Source organism: Brachycentrus maculatus, unplaced genomic scaffold (genome assembly GCF_059751285.1).
Source record: "Brachycentrus maculatus isolate JH-2025_06_01 unplaced genomic scaffold, ASM5975128v1 h1tg000234l, whole genome shotgun sequence".
NCBI lineage: Eukaryota > Metazoa > Arthropoda > Insecta > Trichoptera > Brachycentridae > Brachycentrus > Brachycentrus maculatus.
The window spans coordinates 448,128-470,219 of record NW_028280985.1 but is presented as its reverse complement, the minus strand read 5'-3'; the positions used below and the strand labels follow the sequence as shown (position 1 = coordinate 470,219).

The 22,092-nt window shown below is 38.8% G+C and overlaps 1 protein-coding gene across 2 annotated transcripts in view; it reads left to right on the top strand.

Moving 5' to 3' along the window:
- The window catches only part of LOC148306650 (sister chromatid cohesion protein PDS5 homolog B-like), a 30,819-nt gene that overhangs the window by 5,714 nt on the left and 3,013 nt on the right, over positions 1–22,092 (top strand). The window contains exons 4-21 of one of the 2 annotated variants that reach the window (XM_088264602.1): positions 237–421; positions 1,462–1,669; positions 2,872–3,040; positions 3,875–4,103; positions 5,230–5,462; positions 6,268–6,442; positions 8,065–8,305; positions 9,117–9,335; positions 10,534–10,675; positions 11,834–11,927; positions 12,423–12,606; positions 13,328–13,549; positions 14,267–14,404; positions 15,471–15,690; positions 16,966–17,084; positions 17,171–17,314; positions 18,502–18,666; positions 20,851–20,973. In XM_088264602.1, the coding sequence (XP_088120728.1) occupies positions 237–421; positions 1,462–1,669; positions 2,872–3,040; positions 3,875–4,103; positions 5,230–5,462; positions 6,268–6,442; positions 8,065–8,305; positions 9,117–9,335; positions 10,534–10,675; positions 11,834–11,927; positions 12,423–12,606; positions 13,328–13,549; positions 14,267–14,404; positions 15,471–15,690; positions 16,966–17,084; positions 17,171–17,314; positions 18,502–18,666; positions 20,851–20,973 (3,210 nt within the window). Of the gene's footprint in view, positions 1–236; positions 422–1,461; positions 1,670–2,871; positions 3,041–3,874; positions 4,104–5,229; positions 5,463–6,267; positions 6,443–8,064; positions 8,306–9,116; positions 9,336–10,533; positions 10,676–11,833; positions 11,928–12,422; positions 12,607–13,327; positions 13,550–14,266; positions 14,405–15,470; positions 15,691–16,965; positions 17,085–17,170; positions 17,315–18,501; positions 18,673–20,850; positions 20,974–22,092 lie in introns of both variants that reach the window. The other variant, XM_088264601.1, reaches the window with a different exon arrangement.

Below are 22,092 nucleotides of genomic sequence, written 5' to 3'. Positions count from 1 at the left end.
CATATTTAACATATTATGTTTAACGCGAAATGTGCGCCTACTTAACTGAGCCCAGGCAATTAAAATTTGGAGAAATAATGTTATTTTCACAAAACTAGACATTTTTCCGTGGCACACCAACTAATCACCACGGTACACCAGTGTGCCGCGGCACACACTTTGCAAAACAATGGTGTAAGGTTTGGGCCTGTGTTTCATTGATGCATTCCCTATCAACTGGAATTGTTTCTGCCCAGATGATCTTCATGTTCCTGATCAAGCAGCTGTCGGGACTGCGAGACCCCAAGGATCCGGCCTTCAAGCGCTACTTTTACCTGCTGGAGAACCTGGCCTATGTCAAGTCCTTCAACATGTGCTTTGAGCTGGAGGACTGCCAGGAGATCTTCTGCGCCCTGTTTTCTCTCATGTTTAAGATTGTCAAGTGAGTTTGATGAAATCTATTTAACCTTCTTTTAATGGGCTTCTTTTTTTAAAAATTCATCTCAACCCCGGTGGTATGTATTTACTACAACTCGACTTTAAAAACCAGAATATCGATGTATAAGGTAATAGATACGAGCTCAGAATTTTTGTGTTTCTCCGTTATATAATTTCGTATTACATAAAAGTATTATAATATAAAGTTATTCATTTGCAGCGACGGAAATAAATAATTTGTGAAAAAATTGGTGATAACATCACCAATACACAAAAGTTTCTCAGTGTGTGCATGCGTGGCGTGCGTAGTGTGCTTTGCGTACACGCGCACGTTTAGCATGTTTAGTAGCATGCAGGTCGTCCTCCGCGGCGGTCGTGTCGCTACTCCAGCTATTGCAGCTACTTGCGATGTATATTTTCTCATTTTTAGATACTTACTAGAGCTAACTTTACAAAATTGTTACATTTAAACTTCAAATATGGTCAATAAAAGGACCATATAGGAATATTCACATTTTTCCTGTTTTTAAATCACATATGGTGTATAAAATACATATCACCGTTGCACGCGGTAGTTTTTTGCATTGTAAGGGAAAGGTTAATGAGGTTCTTCTTTTAAATTCATTTTGATATTACTTTACATGAAGAACCTTAATAATTTTTAGTAAAAAAAATTATTGTCTTTTTATCCTACCTATTATAATGATCGGCCTCCGTAGTGCAATGGTCAGCACGCTCGGCTACCGTTTTGGAGGTCCCGGGTTCGATTCCCAGGTGGGGTCAAATAAACATAAGTGATTTTTTTCACTGTAATATTTATTCAATATTATCCTGGACTGGTACCTGAAGCGGAGGGCTGATCACCTTTTCTTCATATGTAAACAATCAAGATAACACTGCGTTTATATGACGCAGTGCCCTATGCACCATTGGGGTGCGGATAAGGGTTTTTATATTTATTATAATGATAATGTTTTTTAAGTACGCTGATTTAAATTTTAAATTACGTATAGCTTATTTCCGGGTTTGATTTCTATTATGCAGTGACGAGCACTCGAGCAAGGTGAAGTCGTTCATGCTGGACGTTCTGTGTCCGCTGATCACGGAGAGTGACGTGGTTTCCAACGAGCTGCTCAACATCATCCTCATCAACCTGGTGGAGCCCAACAAGAAGGAGAAGAAGAACGCCTACCTGCTGGCCAAGGAGCTGGTCATCAAGACGAGCGACACCCTGGAGCCCTACATACAAACGGTGCGTACCCTGGCTAGTCTGCCTTTGAACTTCCATCCACCACACCCAGTGTTGCCATATTGCTCACTCCTTTCAAGAACGTCAAAGTTTTCAGGAGAACGTTTTTAAAGTTTAAAGATAAAATAAAATGTATTAAAAATAAATATCAAGCCACTTTTTGAACTTTTTACTGTGCAACAGATCTTTTTAGGTAAACCTGAAGGTTTTTTTCTCCATTTGAAAAACATTTAGTTTATTTAAAAAAATAATCAAACAATACCTTTTCTTCAAAATGCAAAAATAACACTTTCTGCCCTGTAGCCGGTAAATATTAAGTTAAAAATATGCCTCTTTTGCTGGGATATAGTACATTTTCTGGGCATTCCGAAAACATGCACAACTGAAAATTGATGATTTTTGATTTTTGACGTTCTTGAAAAGAGTGAGCGATATGTCCCAGCATAACAATGGCCGTGCGGTAGTAGTATTCCGAGGAAGGAGTGAGCGGATAGGGTAACATTGATTTCTGATATTTCTTGGTGAAATACCACCGTAATGAAGTTATCCAATGATTCAATTCAATTAAATTCAATTCAATTCAATTTATTCAATAATTAATACACACATCACAAACTAACATTTATGGCATATAGATAAAAAAAAAACAAATTAAAAAGTAAGCAAGAAGACTCTTGTTAAATGTGTAGAAGAATCCCGCTTCGGAAAACTCCTTCGAACACATGGAACAGATCAATATCCAATGTGATATTGTTCAGCATAGCGGTAGCCCTTCCTACAGGCATAACCATCGGCAGGTTGGTCCTGTGTATAGGAATGTGATACAATCTATGCCGACGCTGTCACAGACCAATGCTCCGGATAATTTCGGGATTATCGATCATACCGCGCAACAATCGAAAAAAATGCGTAGTCAAATACACATTCCTTCTAGTCTCTAAACCAGAGGTTCCCAAACTCTTTTATCTCGTAGACCCCTTGCCTTACCTGATATTGATTTGTATCAAATTCATTTCGACAGCCGGTTTATGTAGTGTTACTCACTTTGAACCATACATGTTAGGTTTTATACATTTATATTTTAAATTCAAATTAAAACATAGACCCCTTGCAAGTTGTCATAGACCCCTGGGGGTCGATATAGACCACTTTGGGAATCACTGCTCTAAACTATTGTGATTTGATTATGATTTGTTTGTGTTTAGTTCTTCAACCACGTGCTGATCCTGGGTAAGGAAGAGAAGACCCTGCCGATATGCGGCAAGGTGTACGAGCTCATCTACGAGCTGAACCTGTGCTGCCCTTCCGTGCTTCTGGCGGTGCTTCCGCAGCTGGAGTGCAAGCTCAAGAGTGCCCATGAAGTGGAACGTTTCTGTAAGTACATCACCTTTCATCTTTAAACTTATGTACACTGAAAACTCTTTAACCCATTGCACTACAAATAAAGATGAAATTATTTGTGCATACAACACTATTTAATTCTGACACAATTTTTTTTATTACAATAATATTAAGACTAAATTACACACAAAATGAAAATGGTAAAATATAAAAGCATTTTTGTTTTGTTTTGATCGTAAGCTAGATCATTATGACTCCATCCCCAGGTAGTTTAGGAAGAGTATGTTCAGTTTAGAGTTGTGAAAGTTATTGTCATTCAGTTTAATTTTTAAAAAAAAATCACTTCAAAGACATACTGGTGAATCGCCGACTTTGTGTTGCAATGGGTGAACCAGTTCCCAGTTTAATTTTATTTCATTAAGTTTTTCAGTTTCATTTTTCAAATTGACAAGCTTTTATTTATTGTTTTTCAATTTCATTGAATCAGTTACAATATTTGAGTTTTGTTATTCCTGGATTTATTAAACCAGTTCCCAGTGTGTGACTTGTACAAGGAGTTTGTATTACATTGATGAGTCCGAGTGCTGCTCGGGCAAATCGTATTTTTGCCCGAGCGGCTGAGCGGTATTGATTTGCCCGAGTCAAATATATTTATGTAATTGTTTTTATTGACTAACCCGAGCGATGTTCGGTCAGTCTTGTTTCAATTGAATTCTATCCACTTTTATGCATTATTTTTCAATTTCATTAAATCAGTTTGAACATTATTTCTGGATTTATTTAACCCTTGTTTCTTGACACTCACAAATGCTATAGGTCCTTGGTTCTTTGAGCGACTTAATATTTGAGTGACCCTCGTTTCCGCAGGCGCCGTCGCCCTGCTGGCTCGCATGTTCTCGGAGAAGGACTCGAACCTGGCGCGCATGTACTCCGCCCTGTGGAGGGCCTTCCTGGGCCGCTTCAACGACATCTCGGTGCAGATCCGCATCAAGTGCGTGCAGTACTGCATGCACTTCCTCGTGCACCACCCCGACCTGCGCAAGGACATCACCGACACGCTCAAGATGCGCCAGCACGACGGGGAGGAGCAAGTCAGGTGAGATACAGTATTGCCTCGCTTAATGCCACTCATATTTACTTTTTTAACCGGGCGGTCCGCTGTCCAATTACGCAACTTGTAACGGAGGCGAATACTGATTCTTTTCCGTGTCTTAAATTCATGTTGAGACATGTATGGATGACTAATACCTTTGTCCCGCCCGTTCCAGGGCGCAACATATATTTCAAGGAGGTATTCATATGTCCTACCCGTACCCGATATTGTTTACGTTTGACATATGCGTCCCGCCCGGTTAACAGGTTAAAGAAATAACCCGCAAAGCCTCTACTTCTAGAAGCTTGCTGCAGGTTGGATAGTAAGGATAGGGTAGGTAAATTTTATTTCGCTATAATTAGTTGCTGTTTTTACACATTGTTTTCGGGAAACGCTTCAAAGCGTCTTCTACATACTGTTGGTAGAGAGCGGGAGTCGCTTATAAGCATTCTATTTATAGATTAGGCGTTTAATTTGTAGAACTCCATTTTAATTTATGTATTAAATGTTAAAATCAAACACTTATTTTAGAGTCTACTTTTAACAATAATTGTATTTTATTGTTAAAAAACACAAAAATAAAATTTGTGATAATTGTTTTGCCCTGTTATGACATTTTCAAACTATCGATATCAGTTTGAAAATGCAAGCATTGTTCTAGTTCCAGTATCATTCCCATTGTTGGGAAAGACTGTTGAAGAACTCCAACCTCATCATAAAACCGCTTGAGGAGCACAATGGGAGTTAGACAAATGGCAGCACTGAAGCGCAGAGTTGCGATTGCCAGCGAGCTGATCACATTATCTCTTCTAAAACTTTTGCTGTTTACATTATTCTTTTTGTTGTTCAGTTTTATTTATTTATTTATTTTTAACATTTTATTACATAATACTTGACAAATATAACTATAATGCAAACAAAATATGGCTAATTAAGTATCGGACCCACCGCTGAATCAAGCTTGAATAAAAATTATTATTAATTGACAATAAGCACCGTACAACGATATGTATAACTTGATGGCTGAAGTGACGATGCTTCACCAGTCATTGATAACAGGTGACATTCGCCCACTGCGGTAGGTAGTGTAGGCTGGAATGAGTAACACTATTTACTACTATTTACCCAGATACGAGGTGGTAATGGCCATCGTGACCACGGCCCAGCGCGACTTCGAGGTGGTGTCGCAGTCGGACGACCTGCTGGACTTTGTGAAGGAGCGCACGCTGGACAAGAAGTTCAAGATCCGCAAGGAGGCCATGTCCGGGCTGGCCATGATCTACAAGAAGCACCTCATGGACCCCAACGTGCCGCAAGCCACCAAGAAAGCCGTCATGTGGATCAAGGACAAGATACTGCACGGTATGCTCTCAATATTATTATTGCTGTACCAGCTCGCTAATCCGAAACGCGCTGTAATCCAAACAAATTTGCAGTTTAAAAAATTCCTCCTTCTGAAGGCGTGTAAGCTTTAACATAGCCATCAACTGGGCTGAATAATGCGTAATTTAGCCCTTGAAACCAGTTGGGTTCATTGGTTCAAAAGAAAATACAAATCTGATTTTTTCAAGCTAAAGTAAAAAAAATTTTTTTTTAATTATTCATTCAGTAATAAATAAAAATATAAAATATTTAAATAAAAATTTAAAATAAACAGCATTTCCTTGAATTGAAATTTCCTTTTTTCTCTTATTTTCTCCAAACATTCATCAATCATGGAATGAATAATTAAAAAAGTTAACATTTTTACTAAAACTTGAAAAAAAAACAAATATTTTCTTTTGAGCCGCGTAAATAAAGACCTTTAATTGTTCCCTTTTAAAATTTTGATCCCTTGCATTTGGAATAAATGAGATTTTCTACTTAAACCATAGAAGATGGTTTAACTGTTAACACACTATCTGCAGGAAGGGTAATTTTACCGTTTCACTCGACTGGTGGTGTTGGGCGGGAAGGGTAATTTTACCTTTTCACTCGACTCATCGTCAATTGCGTAAAAGTTATTTTTACGCATGACTTTTGCGGCATCTTTCGATCTCATATCGATGTATACAGTATGGTTAATGTTTATCTCTATTATGAGCGCGAATCCGCCCGCAGATAGTGTGTTAAAACCTGAATCAATTTGTGATATTATTGTGTACATATATATGTGTATAAATTTCAGGCTACTACATGACAACCATGGAAGACCGGCTCCTGGTGGAGAGGCTCCTGAACACCTCCCTGGTCCCCTACACGCTGCCGCCCACCGACCGCATGAAGAAGCTCTACTACCTGCTGGGAAACATCGACGAGAACGCCACCAAGGCGTTTGTGGAGCTGCAGAAGCACCAGCTGGCGTGAGTTTTCCATTCACAGATTCTTCTTCTGCCTTGCTCCATCCCAACTTATCGTCTTAGTAGGCTGTTAGGGTCAGCTCTCCTCGTCCTCGGGTTGTAGGGCCTTCTATCATATACAATGTCACCTAGGTCAAACCTTTGAATCATGTTATCTTTTTGTAGCATCTCAATTTTTTGATAATCGGCATTAAAAATTTTTAAATTTTTATTTAATTTTTATTATTAACTTAAATTGTATACATTTATTTAAATCACAATTTCAAACATATTTAAAACAATTTTTTTGCAGAGGACCCACCAAGCCACCTTGTGTGTCTTGTCGGTGGTGTTCGTTTTGAATACATTTTTTATTGCTTTTAACGATTTTAACCTAATAATATACACACAAAAAAGAGAGAAAAATTAAGAATATAAACATTTTACAATTTTCATAAAATTAACTCTTGATCATTCACCCATTCCTTTATTTTGCCTTTGTTCCATATTTTATTTTGACCTCTAACATCCGTCGGCAACAAATTAAAAATGTTCGGAACGATATATTGCAGTGTTCGACTCCCATATTTATTGTTAATTCTTGGGACTATCAAACCTTGTGTAAATCGTGTATCATGGTTGTGTACTAAAAGATTTCGATATTTTCGTCTAATGGCATCAACGCAATTACCCTATCATCGCACATTCTCGCGAATTTTACTCTTACGAATCCGTGATTAAATCCTACAGGTCTCGAAAGTGTTCTAATTGGAATTGTTTCGTAATGTTTGATAATCCATTTGCGTAAGCTAAGTTTGTACAAACACGCGATCAAACATATTGATGTCAAATAGGTGTCCTAATTGAGTTTCGTGCGATAATCGCGTTGCATCGTCGGGGAAGAACTGACATCTATTAGGATACCCAATTTTCATATTCACTTTATATTGTGACGACGCTTTGGCGATTGCCTGATTTAGGATATGTTCAGATTCTCTTCGTCCTATGTCCTATGTGCTCCTACCATCTCAATTGCCTCTACCTTTTTTTTTTTTTGAGGTAAGGGATCTTGCATCCCTCATGTCACTGCGACCATATTAAGTCTATTGTGACCTCCCTCTGTATTACAGCTCACTGCCAAAACCTACGTGAGTCATGTAACTCACGACCTGTCTTGGTGGTAGGAGCTTCACCTTCTCGGAGTCCAGTAGAGGTCCTCCAAGGATGTGACTTCGTTTGCGAGCGAGTGCGTCACGATTGTAGAGAATGTGGATTGGCGTTTCGTTATCCTCTATACAAAATCTGCATACTGGGGAGTCACGAAGTGAAATTTTTGTCATGTGTTTCCTCAGTCTGCAGTGTCCTGTCAAGGTCCTGGTTAGGATCCTTATTTGTTTTTTTGCTAAGCTTTAGAGCTGTGGTGAATTTCCGCGAGTACCTTGTGATCAGTTCCTTTGCGTGTTTCATCCCTGAGCTGTTGGACCAGATCTCTTGGCTCTTGTCCATGGCCCAGTGCTCTACCTTACTATTGATGCCAGTTACACCCAGGCTTCCATGAATGCGTGAACTCTATAGTAAATAATCTATATAATTTGTGAGCAAATTGAAGAAATGCGCCGTTGTGATCTCTCATATCCCTGTTGCAGTGTCCGCCGCAGCGTGGCCGAGTGGGTGGAGCTGCACAAGCGCGGCAACTCCACGGCGGCCCTGAAGGAGGTGCAGGCGCGCGTGGTGCAGATCAGCTCCAAGTTCCTGCCGGAGCCGGTGAAGGCGCAGGAGTTCCTCACCAAGTTCTCGGCGCACATGCGCCACGACCCCACGCTGCTGCGCGGCATGGAGGCCATCGTGAGCCCCGACGTCAGCTGTGAGACCTGCGTCAGGACCACCGTAAGTCCCTCCGGCTCCTCACTCCGTTTCCTCACTCCGCCGGCCATATAGATAGCCAAACAGACCGAAATTCAAATAATTTGTGGTATATTTATTATTGTCCGCCTCCGTAGTGTAATGGTCAGCACGCTCGGCTACCGTTCTGGAGGTCCCGGGTTCGATTCCCAGGGGGGGGTCAAATAAATATAAGTGATTTTTTCACTGTAATATTTATTCAATATTACCCTGGACTGGTACCTGAAGCGGAGGGCTGATCACCTTTCCTTCATGGGTAAACGATCAAGATAACACTGCGTTTATATGAAGCAGTGCCCTATGCACCATTGAGGTGCGGATAAGGGTTTTTATTATTATTATTTATTGTAAAGGGCAGTTTTTTTTTTTTTGATTAAGCCATAACGTAAATGATTAACCCTTTAAGTGCCAGGCAGAGAACCAGTTAAACATTTTCACCGCTATGCGTAAAAAAATTCTGTGAATTATCATAATAAATAAAAGTAAAGCAGAGGGCAAGCCAGGATCAGGGAAATATGCAAGATCGAAAATGTCGTTAGGTGGGGAAGGCAACAAAGGAGACAATGGTATGCGCATGTGAGGAGAATAGAACCATCCAGACTCTCCCACATCGCAGTTTACGACGGTAAACCCCATGGTAGACGACTCCGGGCAGACCACCAAAGAGATGGATCGATAGCTGGGAATCGACATCGCAGGAGGCTAATCCCTCTTAAAAATAGGCCACAAGGCCTACACCAAGAAGAAGAAAGCAGAGGTTTTACTACATGTAAGTTGTTCCTCTTTCTGTTTCCAGGCCGCCGTGCTGAAAAAGCTGGGCCAGCCGATAATGACCAACCTGTACTACAATACTGTGAAGATGCTGCTGGAGCGCGTGAGCTCGGTGATGATCGACCACGAGGCGCTGAAGATCCTCATCTCCTACGTGGAGGACTGCCTGCGCGGCGGCAACATCATTGACGAGGCCTCGCTCAACCCCAACACGGCCGGGGAGAGGGGCCTGCGACTACTTGTGGTATGCTATTAATTGTCTTTCATTAGCCTTAACCCCCCACGAGTTGGCAAAGTGTGGCTCCTTGACCTTTTGACATATTGTTTGCGGAAACCGTTCCAAAGCGTATTTTACGCTTGTTTACGCTGTTCACGATTATAAGTGTTCTATTTGCTTACTTTTGGTAGAGCGCGAGAGACCTTATTAAAAGCAAACTGAGAAATTGTCTTATTGATGAGAACCCGGAAACGTGCTAAAAATAACTACATACAAACCTGACTTGATCAAACTTCCAAATGAGATTCAAAAAATTTTTTCGGAAAAGTAGTGTTTATGTGAATACCTTACTTTCTAAATTTGACTGACCCGGATCCAATGTGCTCTCTCGCCACCTCACCAGCAGCGTGAACTGCCGCCATATTCTACATCAGTGCATCGTCGTTATAAAATTTGTAACATTAAGTAATTTTTGTAAATATAAACCTAGTACTAAAATCTGTAATCTTAATTATTTGTAAACTTAATTTTGTGAATATAAAAACGTGAATCATTCAAGTAAGTCTATTCATTAATGTTTCATCCATTAATAAAACGCAGCTTCTGAGGAGCATTAAATGGAGACGTGGATGCACGCAATTAGTGCACACATTTCCCCATATCAGGTGATCACGTCCTCCATATCTGGTGCTTTTATCAATGAATAAAATCCTTATTAACACATTATTTGCGAGAAATACTTGTGAGAAGTGACTTTTACATACTGTTGGTAAAGAGTGGGAGACACTTATAAGCTTTCTATCTACTTACTTTTGGTAAAGCGCGAGAGACGCCAAAAAACATTGTGCAGATCGGAATTGGGTTTGCAGTTACTTGTGATTAGTATACGACCCTAATAAGTATACTAATTTAAATGATCGTGGTTGATGAAAAAACCGGCTGGCAATAAAGTCAGTGCTGGTTTAATTTCCCGTCATTTTACTTACCCCTTAAAAGGTAAAAGAAATTGTGGATATTGGAGAGACCTCTTTTTATACTAGAACGCTTACAAGGGTCTCCCGCTCTCTACCAACACTACGTTAAAGACACTTTTATGCGTTTCCCACAAACAATGTACTAAAGAGGTTTCTGTTATAACCATGTTTGACCGTATGTCCAGCTGCAACAACTAATCGGATCCAACAAAATGAGCCTATCTTTTGAATGTTTATATTCTTGTTTCCAGATGCTCTCGTTCGTGTTCCCGTCACACTTCCTGCACGAGGACATCCTGCTGCAGCTACTGGCCATGCTGGAGATGGAGGAAGAGAGTGTGGCTCCGCAGATCCTGGCCGTGCTCACCTTTCTTGGCAAATACAAACCTCTCAGTAAGCATACTCTTACCGCAGCCAACCTGTAGCTGTTTGCTGCATTTACGTTTTTTTTTTTTGCCTTGTCTCATTCTTTTTTTATCATGAATAAAATTAATTTTGTTCAAAAATATATCTCACACTCGCCCATTGCAGGACAAGATCTTGGAGATAATATCTGCTACACAAATCTAGTGCTTGGTTCCGTAGAGTAATGGTTAGCATTTGCTACCATGCAGGAGATCCCAGGTTCATACTTAGTGGGACTAAAGTAAATAGAAGAGATATGTATATGTCTGGATGGTTCCATTCTCCTTACATGCGTATACCATTGTCTTCTTCCTTGCCTTCCCCACCTAACGACATCTTTGATTTTGCATATTTCCAGTATCCTGGTGTTCCTTATTCTATCTCGTAGACTCTTGCCAGATATGCTTCTTAGAGTGTTCATTTCTGACATTCTTAGTAGGTTTTTTTTATTTTTTCTATTGCTGTGTCCGCTCTGCATTTGATCCCATATGTCATGATGGGTCGCACACAGGTTTTATATATTTAAATTGTTAAATTTCATTCCCATGTTTAATAATTGAGATAACATTGTGATGATGTCGCATGCCCTACGTAAAGTGCTCTAACTACATTTTTGTCCATTTTGAGATATTTGGTGTATGTTATCAACTGAACGTTATCTACAAATATAAACAAACAAACAAAAATATATTAAATAAATTACGCCTAGTTTTCAGGCGTATAAGACGCTATCTACATCGAATTTTCGAAATGAACTGAATTCCTATAATGCTAACTTCTTAATTTTGACAAAGCGTAATGTTTTAAAATGATTTAATACATTATTTAATTGTGTTTTTGAATGTTTAATACTAGTTTAGAATTTCAGATAAAAACCTTTAGTTAATAAAAAAAATATGTTGAAAAAATATTCTAAGCTCTCTCCTGTAAAGTAGCAAATTTGCAGATAGAGTACTTTACGTTGGAGCCGTCGATGTGATGCACTGTTGTCCTTATGCACTGTCGGGTGTTGATAAGGGTTTGAAGAAGAAGGAATCTAGTACAACACGCTCATTGTTCAACCCTACCTGTGAAAGTGGGAGATGATGAAAGACCACCATACCCATTTTGGTCGCAACAGTGATATTCATTGATTATTTTTTTCAGATGAAGCCTGCCCCAACCTATTCCCCAGATTGACCATGCTGTGTAAGGCGTACGCAGAAGTAGGAACTCCCAAACAAGCCAAGAACGCCGTCAGGTTTGTTATTTCCTAATTCACCACTTCACACTTTCATCAGTGCAGAATATATCGTCACCTATAAGTCGAAACAAAACTACCCGAACACACTGTTTGGGTTAGTCAATAAAAACAAATACATAAATATATTTGGCTCAGGCAAATCGATACCGACAAGATGGAATACAATTTACCCGAGTAGCATTTGGACTTATCAATACAATATAAACTGCTTGTCCGGGTTACGCTCGGGCTAAACTTAAAACTGGTTAACAGTTGGACAAAAATACTCTTACACTCAATATTTATTTGCATTGCATATTTTTATATTGTTTGCAAATTCGTACTTTGGCGCCAAAAAACTTGTACAAATCGGAATTTGGTTTGCGGTTACTTATGAATAGTATATGACTCTAATTAGTATACTAGTTAGCGTCGGGGTTGATGAAAAAACTGCTGATTGTTTCAGTCAGGGGGCTCTTTAATGATATTAATTTTTTTCCTTTGATTTCTCAGATGCATATTTGTGAACATGGCGGACCAACACGAGACAATATTCATGGAAATACTGGACACCCTCAAATCCACGCTCACTCCCTCCTCGGAACACTACCGCACAGCCATCGTCACGCTGGGACATATAGCCTTCAACCTGCCAGACAAATATCCCGTGCAGATCAAGAACATTGTCTCCAGAAAGGTTGGTGTTCTTCTTTTCACGATGACAATTCATTTTTAACTCTGTACATGGTTGTCTAAACAAAATTTTCCTCAAAGCAGTATGGGCGTACATGAACAGCAGGGCTTATAACTAAAGCCCGATGACATTTATTTCTAAAATGCCACTTGTACTGTCAACTGTAGTTGTATCCCTTTTTTATTTTTATCGTTTAGTGTTTCAAAATATTGTTTTTAGTAAAAACCACACCACAAAAATCACTTGGTATCGCGAATTCCAAGTGCTTATATATCGGTAGTGTAAAGGCAAAGGGGTATATCTGTCTCAGACCAAATTTTACAGGAGAGCAAAAACAAACTTGTTAAATTAAATAACTCCTTTGTTTTATGTATTTTTATATGCACATATCTTAATAAAACTAAATAAGTGTTGCAACTACAGCTATATCCTTTTGACAAATTATGGAATTATGGAGACAATCAGCTTACTCCGCTTTCGTTTGATCCGATTTCTGGCCTCTGGCCCCCGCCAGTAACGGCGCAGCAATGCGCTGGATAGGACGTGGAATCCATAACTGACGTGGCGGCGAGTTACGAGCTACGATATATGATTTCAATACAAATATCAACTGGGGTGTTTTGGTACCCGGCTTTGGTCTCGTGTAATTATTGGATGACCAGTATGGGAAAGGTTAAGTTTGATATCATCACATTGTAACGGCAACATTGCAATGTTCCCGCAGATAGTGAAGGAGCTGCTGGTGAAAGAGTCGGCGGAAGGGCGGGAGTACGTGGAGGGGGAGTGGTGCGCCGAGTCAGAGCTGCCGCTGGAGACGCGCTGCAAGGTGGAGGGCCTCAAGACCATGGCGCGCTGGCTGCTCGGCCTCAAGAGGGACGAGCTCTCCGCGCAGAAGACCTTCCGCATGCTCAACGCCTTCATCCTGCACAAGGGAGACCTGCTGCAGGTGAGACTTCATCCCAATTTGTCCTCAGGTTGTGGGTCCTTTTATCATATACAACGTCACCCAGGCCATGGCTTCCAATCATGATATCTTTCTGTAGTATCCATGAATTTTTAGTCTTCCTCTAGATATCTTTTTTCTTAAAAATTATTGTGACATATGTTTCCATGCATTCCACATCATTTTCAAACACCGTAAACACAGTGTTAGAAAATGATTCGGATTTGAATGAACTTATTATTTTTTTTACAAAAATGTAAATAATATTAGTATATAACCACTCACCGTTCCAAACATTCCGCTTTTCATTCAATGATTCATCGCTTAGTGAATGTCCCGCTATCCAAATCTAACTTTGACACCGAGCTTAATACGATTAAACAAATTGCGTTAAATAAACGGTGAGTGGTTATATACTAATATTATTAACATTTTTGTAAAAAAATAAATAAGTAAAAATGACTAACCACAAAGTAAATGCTTTAAATATTAATAATATTGAGAATAGAACTACAAACTAGTTATAAAACAAATCCTGAAGAAACAGGTTTTCGCTGAAATTAGTTAGTTTATAATAATAAAAGTGAGTGCATAAAAAAACAATAGTATTTTATTTCTCCAAATAATATATTAGAATTATCCACAAAGTAGTGCTTTAAATATTCAAAATACATTTCACTGTTTGTTACGTGATAATGACGGCGAGAGCTTGTTTTGCAGCAAGGGCAGCTGTCCCGGGCGGAGATGTCTCACCTGCGGCTTGCGGCCGGGGTGGCCATGCTGAAGATCTGCGAGCAGAAGGGAGTCGGGGACCAGTTCACGGCCGACCAGTTCTACAACCTCTCGCAACTCATGGTGGTGAGTTCGCCATCCGTTACCTCACTCCACACGGTTCAACCATGTCAGAGATTCCTTAACACATTGACTGCCAGTGTCAGCCACCGATGGCCGACAAAAGGCATTTCATTTGTGTCTCGTTGGCCACCAGAAGCCGACACTTTGTACCTTATATCGACTATATGACAATATAAGGTACTAGCGTCAGCCTCTGGTGGCTAACAAGATCAATTGAAATGCCTTGTGTTGGCCAACAGTATCTGACAACGGCGATCAATGTGTTAATCTTCTCCACTGTACCTATATTTTTTAATTTTTCCATCACAATTCAGTCCTGTGTCTATTTACATCTAAAGCACCACACCAATGTGTGCAAAATGTATGCCAGAATTAAAAACAAACATAAAAGAAAGGAATGTAAGGCGAGGGATAATTGAAAAGTTTAAAAAGAGTTCTCTAAGGTAGTATGGACATGTGGTGCGAATGGATAACGAGATAATGACTCTAGTTCTAGTTCACAAATCGCTCACTCCTTTCAATGACGTCGTATATCAAAAATTGGCAATTTTCAGTTGTGCATGTTTTCGGAATGCCCGGAAAATGTACTATATCCCAGCAAAAGCGGCATATTTTAAACTTAATATTTACCCGCTACAGGGCAGAAAGTGTTGTTTTTGCATTTTGAAAAAAAGGTATTGTTGAATTATTTTTTAAATATACTAAATATTTTTCAAATGGAAAAAAAACATTCAGGATTTACCTTAAAAGATCTGTTGCACGGTAAAAAGTTCAATAAGTGTCTTGATATTTATTTTTAATACATTTTATTATATTTTTAAACTTTAAAAACGATATCCTAAATAATTAAGTTTTTTTATACAAATATGACGATGTTGAAAGGAGTGAGCGAAATGTCAAATATGATTGACGTATGACACCATTTGCAAAAATTATAACATCCTCCGATAGAGTGATTAATTGTGCCACCCTGTATATCTGTGTTGATATATAAATTATATAGCGGTTTGTGTTACCAGACTTGGTGAATGGTGAATGTTATATGTACAATGGTGTGTTTTGCGTTCAGGACGAGGTGCCGCAAGTCAGGGAGGTGTTTGCCACGAAGCTGCACAAGGGGCTGTCCAAGGGCATCCCCAACAAGTGCCTGCCGCTGGACTTCATGGGCGTGTACGCGCTCGCCGGCCGGGAGTCGGACAAGCGGCTCCGCAACATCATCCGCCAGTTCATGATCGCCGACGTCACGCGCAGGCGGGACTACATCAAGACCATCACCGTCGGCACGCAAGGTCCTCGCTCTTATCCCATTCTCTTTCTGTTTCCCCGGTCATGTTTATTACTTATTCTTACCCAATGGTGCATACAGCGCTGCGTCAAATTGGTGCAATGTTAATTGGTCATTGAGGGACTATATCAAGACCTCACCGTCGGTACGCAAGGTCCTTACTCTTCTGCATCCCATTCCCTTTCTGTTGCTTACATTCATAAAAATACATACAAAGCATACATTCCCTGAATGATCATCACTTCTTCATACCCTCCAAACCTATAAGATAAGAGAAAAAAAAGATAATTCACGTGAATATTAATTTTATGTGCAACCCTAGACATGTCCAAACATTATTTTCCTGAAAGGAGTATGGGCATACATGAATGCCTGCGCTTATAACTGGAGCCAGTGATATTTATTATTTATGAAATAGCACTTTTACTGCTATCTGTGGTTGTATTTAAACTTCACTTTTATTATCATTTTTCTGTTTTACCTGAATTTTTATTTAAAATAATGTCTGTGTGACGTCATCGTAATGACGCTGTCAAAGAAAATCCATCAAATAAAATATCAATAATTTTGATATCAAACATGTTTACATGTTTACAAAATATTTTTTTTATTCAAGAAAATATATTGCTTACAGCATTGACTATGATAAAAAATTATTTAAAATAATAAATTGATTGTATCTCTGGCCCTTAAAAAGTAAGCGACCATTTTGTAAATTAATGCCTAATCAAGCCTTATCCTCAATAATTCGACACTGGCTAGAACGCTCAAGAAGGGTGAAAAGCCATTAAAAAGAAGAAGAAGAAGCCTTATCCTCAATTTGGATTATTTCTTTGAATACGGCTTGTTATGGATGTCTTCTTCTTTTCTTCTTGGTGTAGGCCTCGTGGCTTGTTTTTAAGAGGGATCAGCCTCCTGCGATGTCGATTCCCAGCTATCGATCCATCTCTTTGGTGGTCTGCCTGGGACTCGTCTACCATGGGGTTGGCCGTACAGTGCAATGTGGAGGGAGTCTGGATGGTTTCATTCTCCTCACATGCGCATACTATTGTCTCCTTCGTTGCCTTCCCCACCTAACGACATCTTCGATCTCGCATATTTCCCTGGTCGTGGTGTTTCTCATTCTATCTCGAAGAATCTTGCCTGATATGCTTCTTAGAGTCTTCATTTCTGACACTCTAAGCGCGTTTTTTGTGCCAACGGTTTCCGCTCTACTTTCGATCTCATACGTCATTATGGATGTATATGGCTTTTTTATGTGAGAATAATTATGTTGCAGTGGAGAAAGCGATGAGCCAACTGTCTCACATCCTGCCCGACTACATGCTGGTCTTCTCAGTTCCTGTGCTCACCCACGACTCGCTCTTCGAGAGATTCGACAACTTAGAACAATTAAAAGTGAGTATCCCCCTCCATCCGCCCGCCTCCCACTCCACTCCACTCTGGCACACGTTGTGACACGAACGCACGTTCTCCCGTTGCAGATGGTAAAGCAGTGTCTATGGTTCATCCTGGAGCCGCTGATAATGCGCAACGACTTCTACTGCTACGGCTTCTATAAAAATCTCATTGACAGAATGAAGAACCACAAGGATGCCATCAGTGAAGATGACGATTCTACCAATTACGTAAGTTGACTCATTCCTTCTTTTTTTAAATATTTATTACTTATTACTTATAACTCTTATCCGCACCCAATGGTGCATAGGGCACTGCACCGAATTTAAACAGTGTTATCTTGATCATTACTTACACGAAGGCAAGGTGATCACTCTTGCGCTTCAGGAACCAGTCCAGGATAATATTAAATAAATATTACAGTGTAAAATCACTGATATTTATTTTCACCCCCCCTGGGAATCGAACCCAGGACCTCCAACACGGTAGCTAAACACGCTGACCATTACACCACGGAGGCAGACAAGAAATATTTATTAGTTGCCTTAGAACAGTGTTCTGCAAACTTTTTCTATTCAAGGTACCTACCAAATTAAGAAATTTCAAAGGTGCATATTTACCATATTATGGGTAACATATTTAACATATAATGTTTAATGCGAAATGTGAGCCTACTTAACTGAGCACAGGCAATCAAAATTTGGAGCAATTGTGTTATTTTCACAAAACTAGACGTTTTTTCCGCGGCACGCCAACTAATCACCACGGTACACCAGTGTGCCGCAGCACACACTTTGCGGAACAATGTCTTAGAAAATTCTCCTTGCCAAATGGGCATAATAATACATTTATATGTACAAGGATTTATAGCATATTTAGTTTATATGTGTCTTAAAATTTTATTTTTTTTACAATTTTATTTAAACCCTTATCCGCACCCGATGGTGCTTAGGGCACTGCATCATATAAACGCAGTGTTATGTTGATTGTTAACACATAAAGGAAAGGTGATCAGCCTTCCGCTTCAGGTACCAGTCCGGGGTTATATTTAATAAATATTAGAGTGAAAAAATCACTTATATTTATTTGAACCCACCTTGGAATCGAACCCAGGACCTCCAGTACGGTAGCCGAGCGTGCTGACCATTACACTACAGAGGCGGACAATTTTGTAATTTTTTTTTATGTCGTTTTGATCAGTTATTTTATTTCATTTGATCAATAAAAGGAAAATTTAAAACAAAAATCAAATCAATCAAACCCTTATCTACAACCCAATGGTGCATAGAGCGCTCCCTTGTATAAGCGCAGTGTTATCTTGATTGTTAACACATGAAGGAAAGGTAATCCACCCTCCGCTTCAGGTACCAGTCCAGGGTAATATTGAATGAAGTACATAATAATATTTTTTTTGCAGAAATTGTGGGCGATTTGTGACCTGGCCATGACCATCATCTGGTCCAAGACGACCAACTACGAGATGAAGGAGTTCCCCACGGAGACGCGCATCCCGTCCATGTACTTCTCCCAGCAGCCGGAGCACTTTGTCAACACGCGCATCTTCCTGCCGCCCGAGTTGCAGGTCAATGTCTGTCCGCCCCTCGTTCTCTACTCACTCTGCATCCCCTGCATCCCACCAGCACGCACTGACAAACCTACTAACCAACTTCCCAGCTCACATCCTCGCGGATAATAGACTTAATTTTTGGGAAATATATCCAAAGTTAAAATTAACACGTTGTCGTCGGGACACGGCGTTTGCCGTTTTTCGCGGACTGTCGGTCAACTGCGGGACACGGCAAATGCCGTTTTTGTCGACTGTCGGTTATCGGCGGGAAACGGCAATATACGGGTTTGTTATCAGCGTAAAATAAAACGCGTTGAAGGGTAATTTGCTACTTGGGTGCTAGGCGACAGTCTGTCAACGTTATTTGAAATGCCTTGTCCGGATTGGCTAGTGTGTCGCTTGTAAAGGCGTCGCCAGAAATCTAGAGTTTTTATACGATCTCAATCTCCAGTTTAGTTTGAGTCATTTCACGTATTGGACTATTTTTCATACCGCTTGCACTGTTTTGTTTACTGTTTGGTATTTTATTATTTGAATATATTAGTATTGTACAGGGAATGATACCTCGGAGGGGAAGACTATTTTTTAGAGCTTACAATGCTTCTAAAATTGTGAAATACGGAATACTTAAAAATTATGATTATAATTTATTTTTGATTATCAAATGTCATATTTGATTTCTTTGAAAATTTCAATCGAAAATATTATTTGGTTTTGAAATTGTGTCAATTTTAAGAAAGCAATATATTTTTGCAGTAATCGCGAAAAACATCCGCTATAGGCTAGAGTCTATTGTTCGAAGCGCCCGACTACAATGTGTTAATGTCTTAATGAGACGAAACGCGTCACATATTATCATAAATATGTAAATAAAAGTAGAATTCAATCCAATAACCTCGTTTAATTTAAAATGGAATTCTACCAACTGTCTGCAGTTACAATAGATAATAGACTATTCACGGTTCAAATAGGCCATGAAATTTCAAGATGTCAACATTAGTTCTATGTGCATAGGCCCTGCACTATATAGAAGCAGTGTTATCATGATTTTTAAATACACGAAGGAAAGGTGATCAGCCTTCCGCTTCAGGCACCAGTCCAGGGTCATATTAAATAAATATTAGACTGAAAAATCACTAACATTTATTTTGACCCTCTTGGGAATCGATCCCCTGACCTCCAGTATGGTAGTCTAGTGCACTAACCCGAGGTTAAATACTAATAGTATTTTTTTTTTAAATTTAGATGCTTTGCATCACGTTACATTAGGGAAATAACTGATTTCCTTTTATATTACTTGATGTAGTAAAAAAGATAAAATAACATCAAAATTTTAGATTTTTATTTCAATTGACAATTTTGTTGACAAGCAAAAACATCGCATCTATTTTTGTATGGAAATCAGTAAAACTAATTTAGTATTTTTAAATATTTTTTAATATTTTATTTCACTCCATCATTTTCACAATAATGAGTCAATACTGACGTTTCTCAAGTTTCATTAGAAGTTAACCCATTTAAAAAAAAAAAAAAATGATGTGTTGGTCAGTGTTGTGTTATTGTTTTAATGCATGCGTGTGATTTATGTTGGTTTTTTTTTATTACATACGAGTTTCATTTGTGATAAAATCAATTCCTGATTGATTAAACAAAAAATCATTTCACTCTCTTTGTGAATGGCAAACACAATCATATCCTGATTAAAAAATAAACCTAACTGTCTCTTTGAAGTTTTAACCATATATTGGCGTACAACAATAATGCATGCTCATAGTTATACCTTAATACGTACTTAAAACTTACATTTAAAAAAAATAATAATGTTCTTATATTTGACAAAGTTCAAGGCAGTATTACAGTATTGCAAGCACAATTTATATAAGTTTGTTCTCAGTATTTTTCCTGGTGGTAAAATGTTACCTGGGAAGTTTGAAACTGATTATTTGACCTGCATTTCTATGTGCAGTGAATTTACTTTTCGAAATCAATGAAAAGTGAGTGTGGAAGTCTTTTGCCATTTACAAAACTTACGACCTGCCATCTGCTGGCTTAAGTTACACACTCTCTGAAGTCTCTGTGAGACATCTATAATAAATCTTAAAAATATGTAGAGTGAATACTAGGAGAATTGTAATTTAGCTTTATTTTATTGCCCATTTCTATTATTTTAACTTATGCACTCTTTTCTCTTTTTCACAGTTTCAAGCGACGAAGAAGACCGGCATAACGTACGCAATGATGCAGGCATCAGAAAGCACGCGGGGGAAGAGGAAAGCCAAACAGAAGCCCGAGGGAACGGGACCTGATGGCACCGACGTCATGGTAATGTTATATGCCACACTTTCCCACTAAATTGCCAGCTCGATAATCCGAATTGGCTGTAATCCGAACGATGCCAGTTTCAAAAATTGCACTTTCTGAAGCCGTTAAAGCTCTCAACACAGCTATCGACTGGGCTAAAGGAGTCCAGAACACTGAGGTATTGATGGTTTTGAGACAAATGCGTGATTTTGCCCTTGAATACTCTTTCGATTTCTCGGTTCAAAAGAAAATATCTGATTTTTTCAAGCTTAAGGCCTTACTCGCAATTCATCAATCGTCCGGCTGCGCTCAGAGCCAGTTTCCAACTCAGCCCCAATTGTTTTTTAGAATATATATTGGATTCTTTTTGTTTTTTTACAATGAATATTGAAAAAATATTTTTATCTATTTTTTTAACCTTTAGATAACTCTTTTCATTTCAATTATGTCGAATGTTACCTGGGTTTAGAGAAAATTAAGTCGCTATGTAATGTTTGTTGGGCCTTAAATAAAAATGTAATTTTTAAAAATTATTTTTACTGTACCAAAATAAAAAAGTAAAAGAAAGAGCATTTTCATAAACCAAAATTAGTTTTTTCTCAAAACACTCGATAATCTGAAGGATTCCCTCATCTGAAGACCCACTGCACGATTTACATTCGTATTAGCGAGCTGGTTTATGCTTGTTACACATCTCCACCAAGTTGTTCACCGTGTCATGTTTGGTATTTCTCTTCCAAGCAGCACCTGGAAAGGTCCCGGAGCATTGATGCGCAGGTATTTTATGTATATATCATTATTTTATTTACTTTGTCGTGTTTGTGTTGTTGTTTCCCTTTTTTATTTCTTTAATTTGCCAGTCTTGTCAAAAGAAATGTATTTTAAATTAAAATTTCACTTGGTAAATACAGCTGTTTTAAAAAATCTTCTATGACACATGTTTCAATGCAGTTTGCATCATTTTCGAATATCATCTGCATCATTTTCAAATACATTGTTTGGAAATGATGCGCAATGCATCAAAGCATGTGTGACAAGAGATTTTAAGAAGTATGTAGTGGTTATTTACCAAGTAACATTTAAATGAATAATACATGGATATTACCACTGCGATAAACTTATGATAAACATAAATCGTAT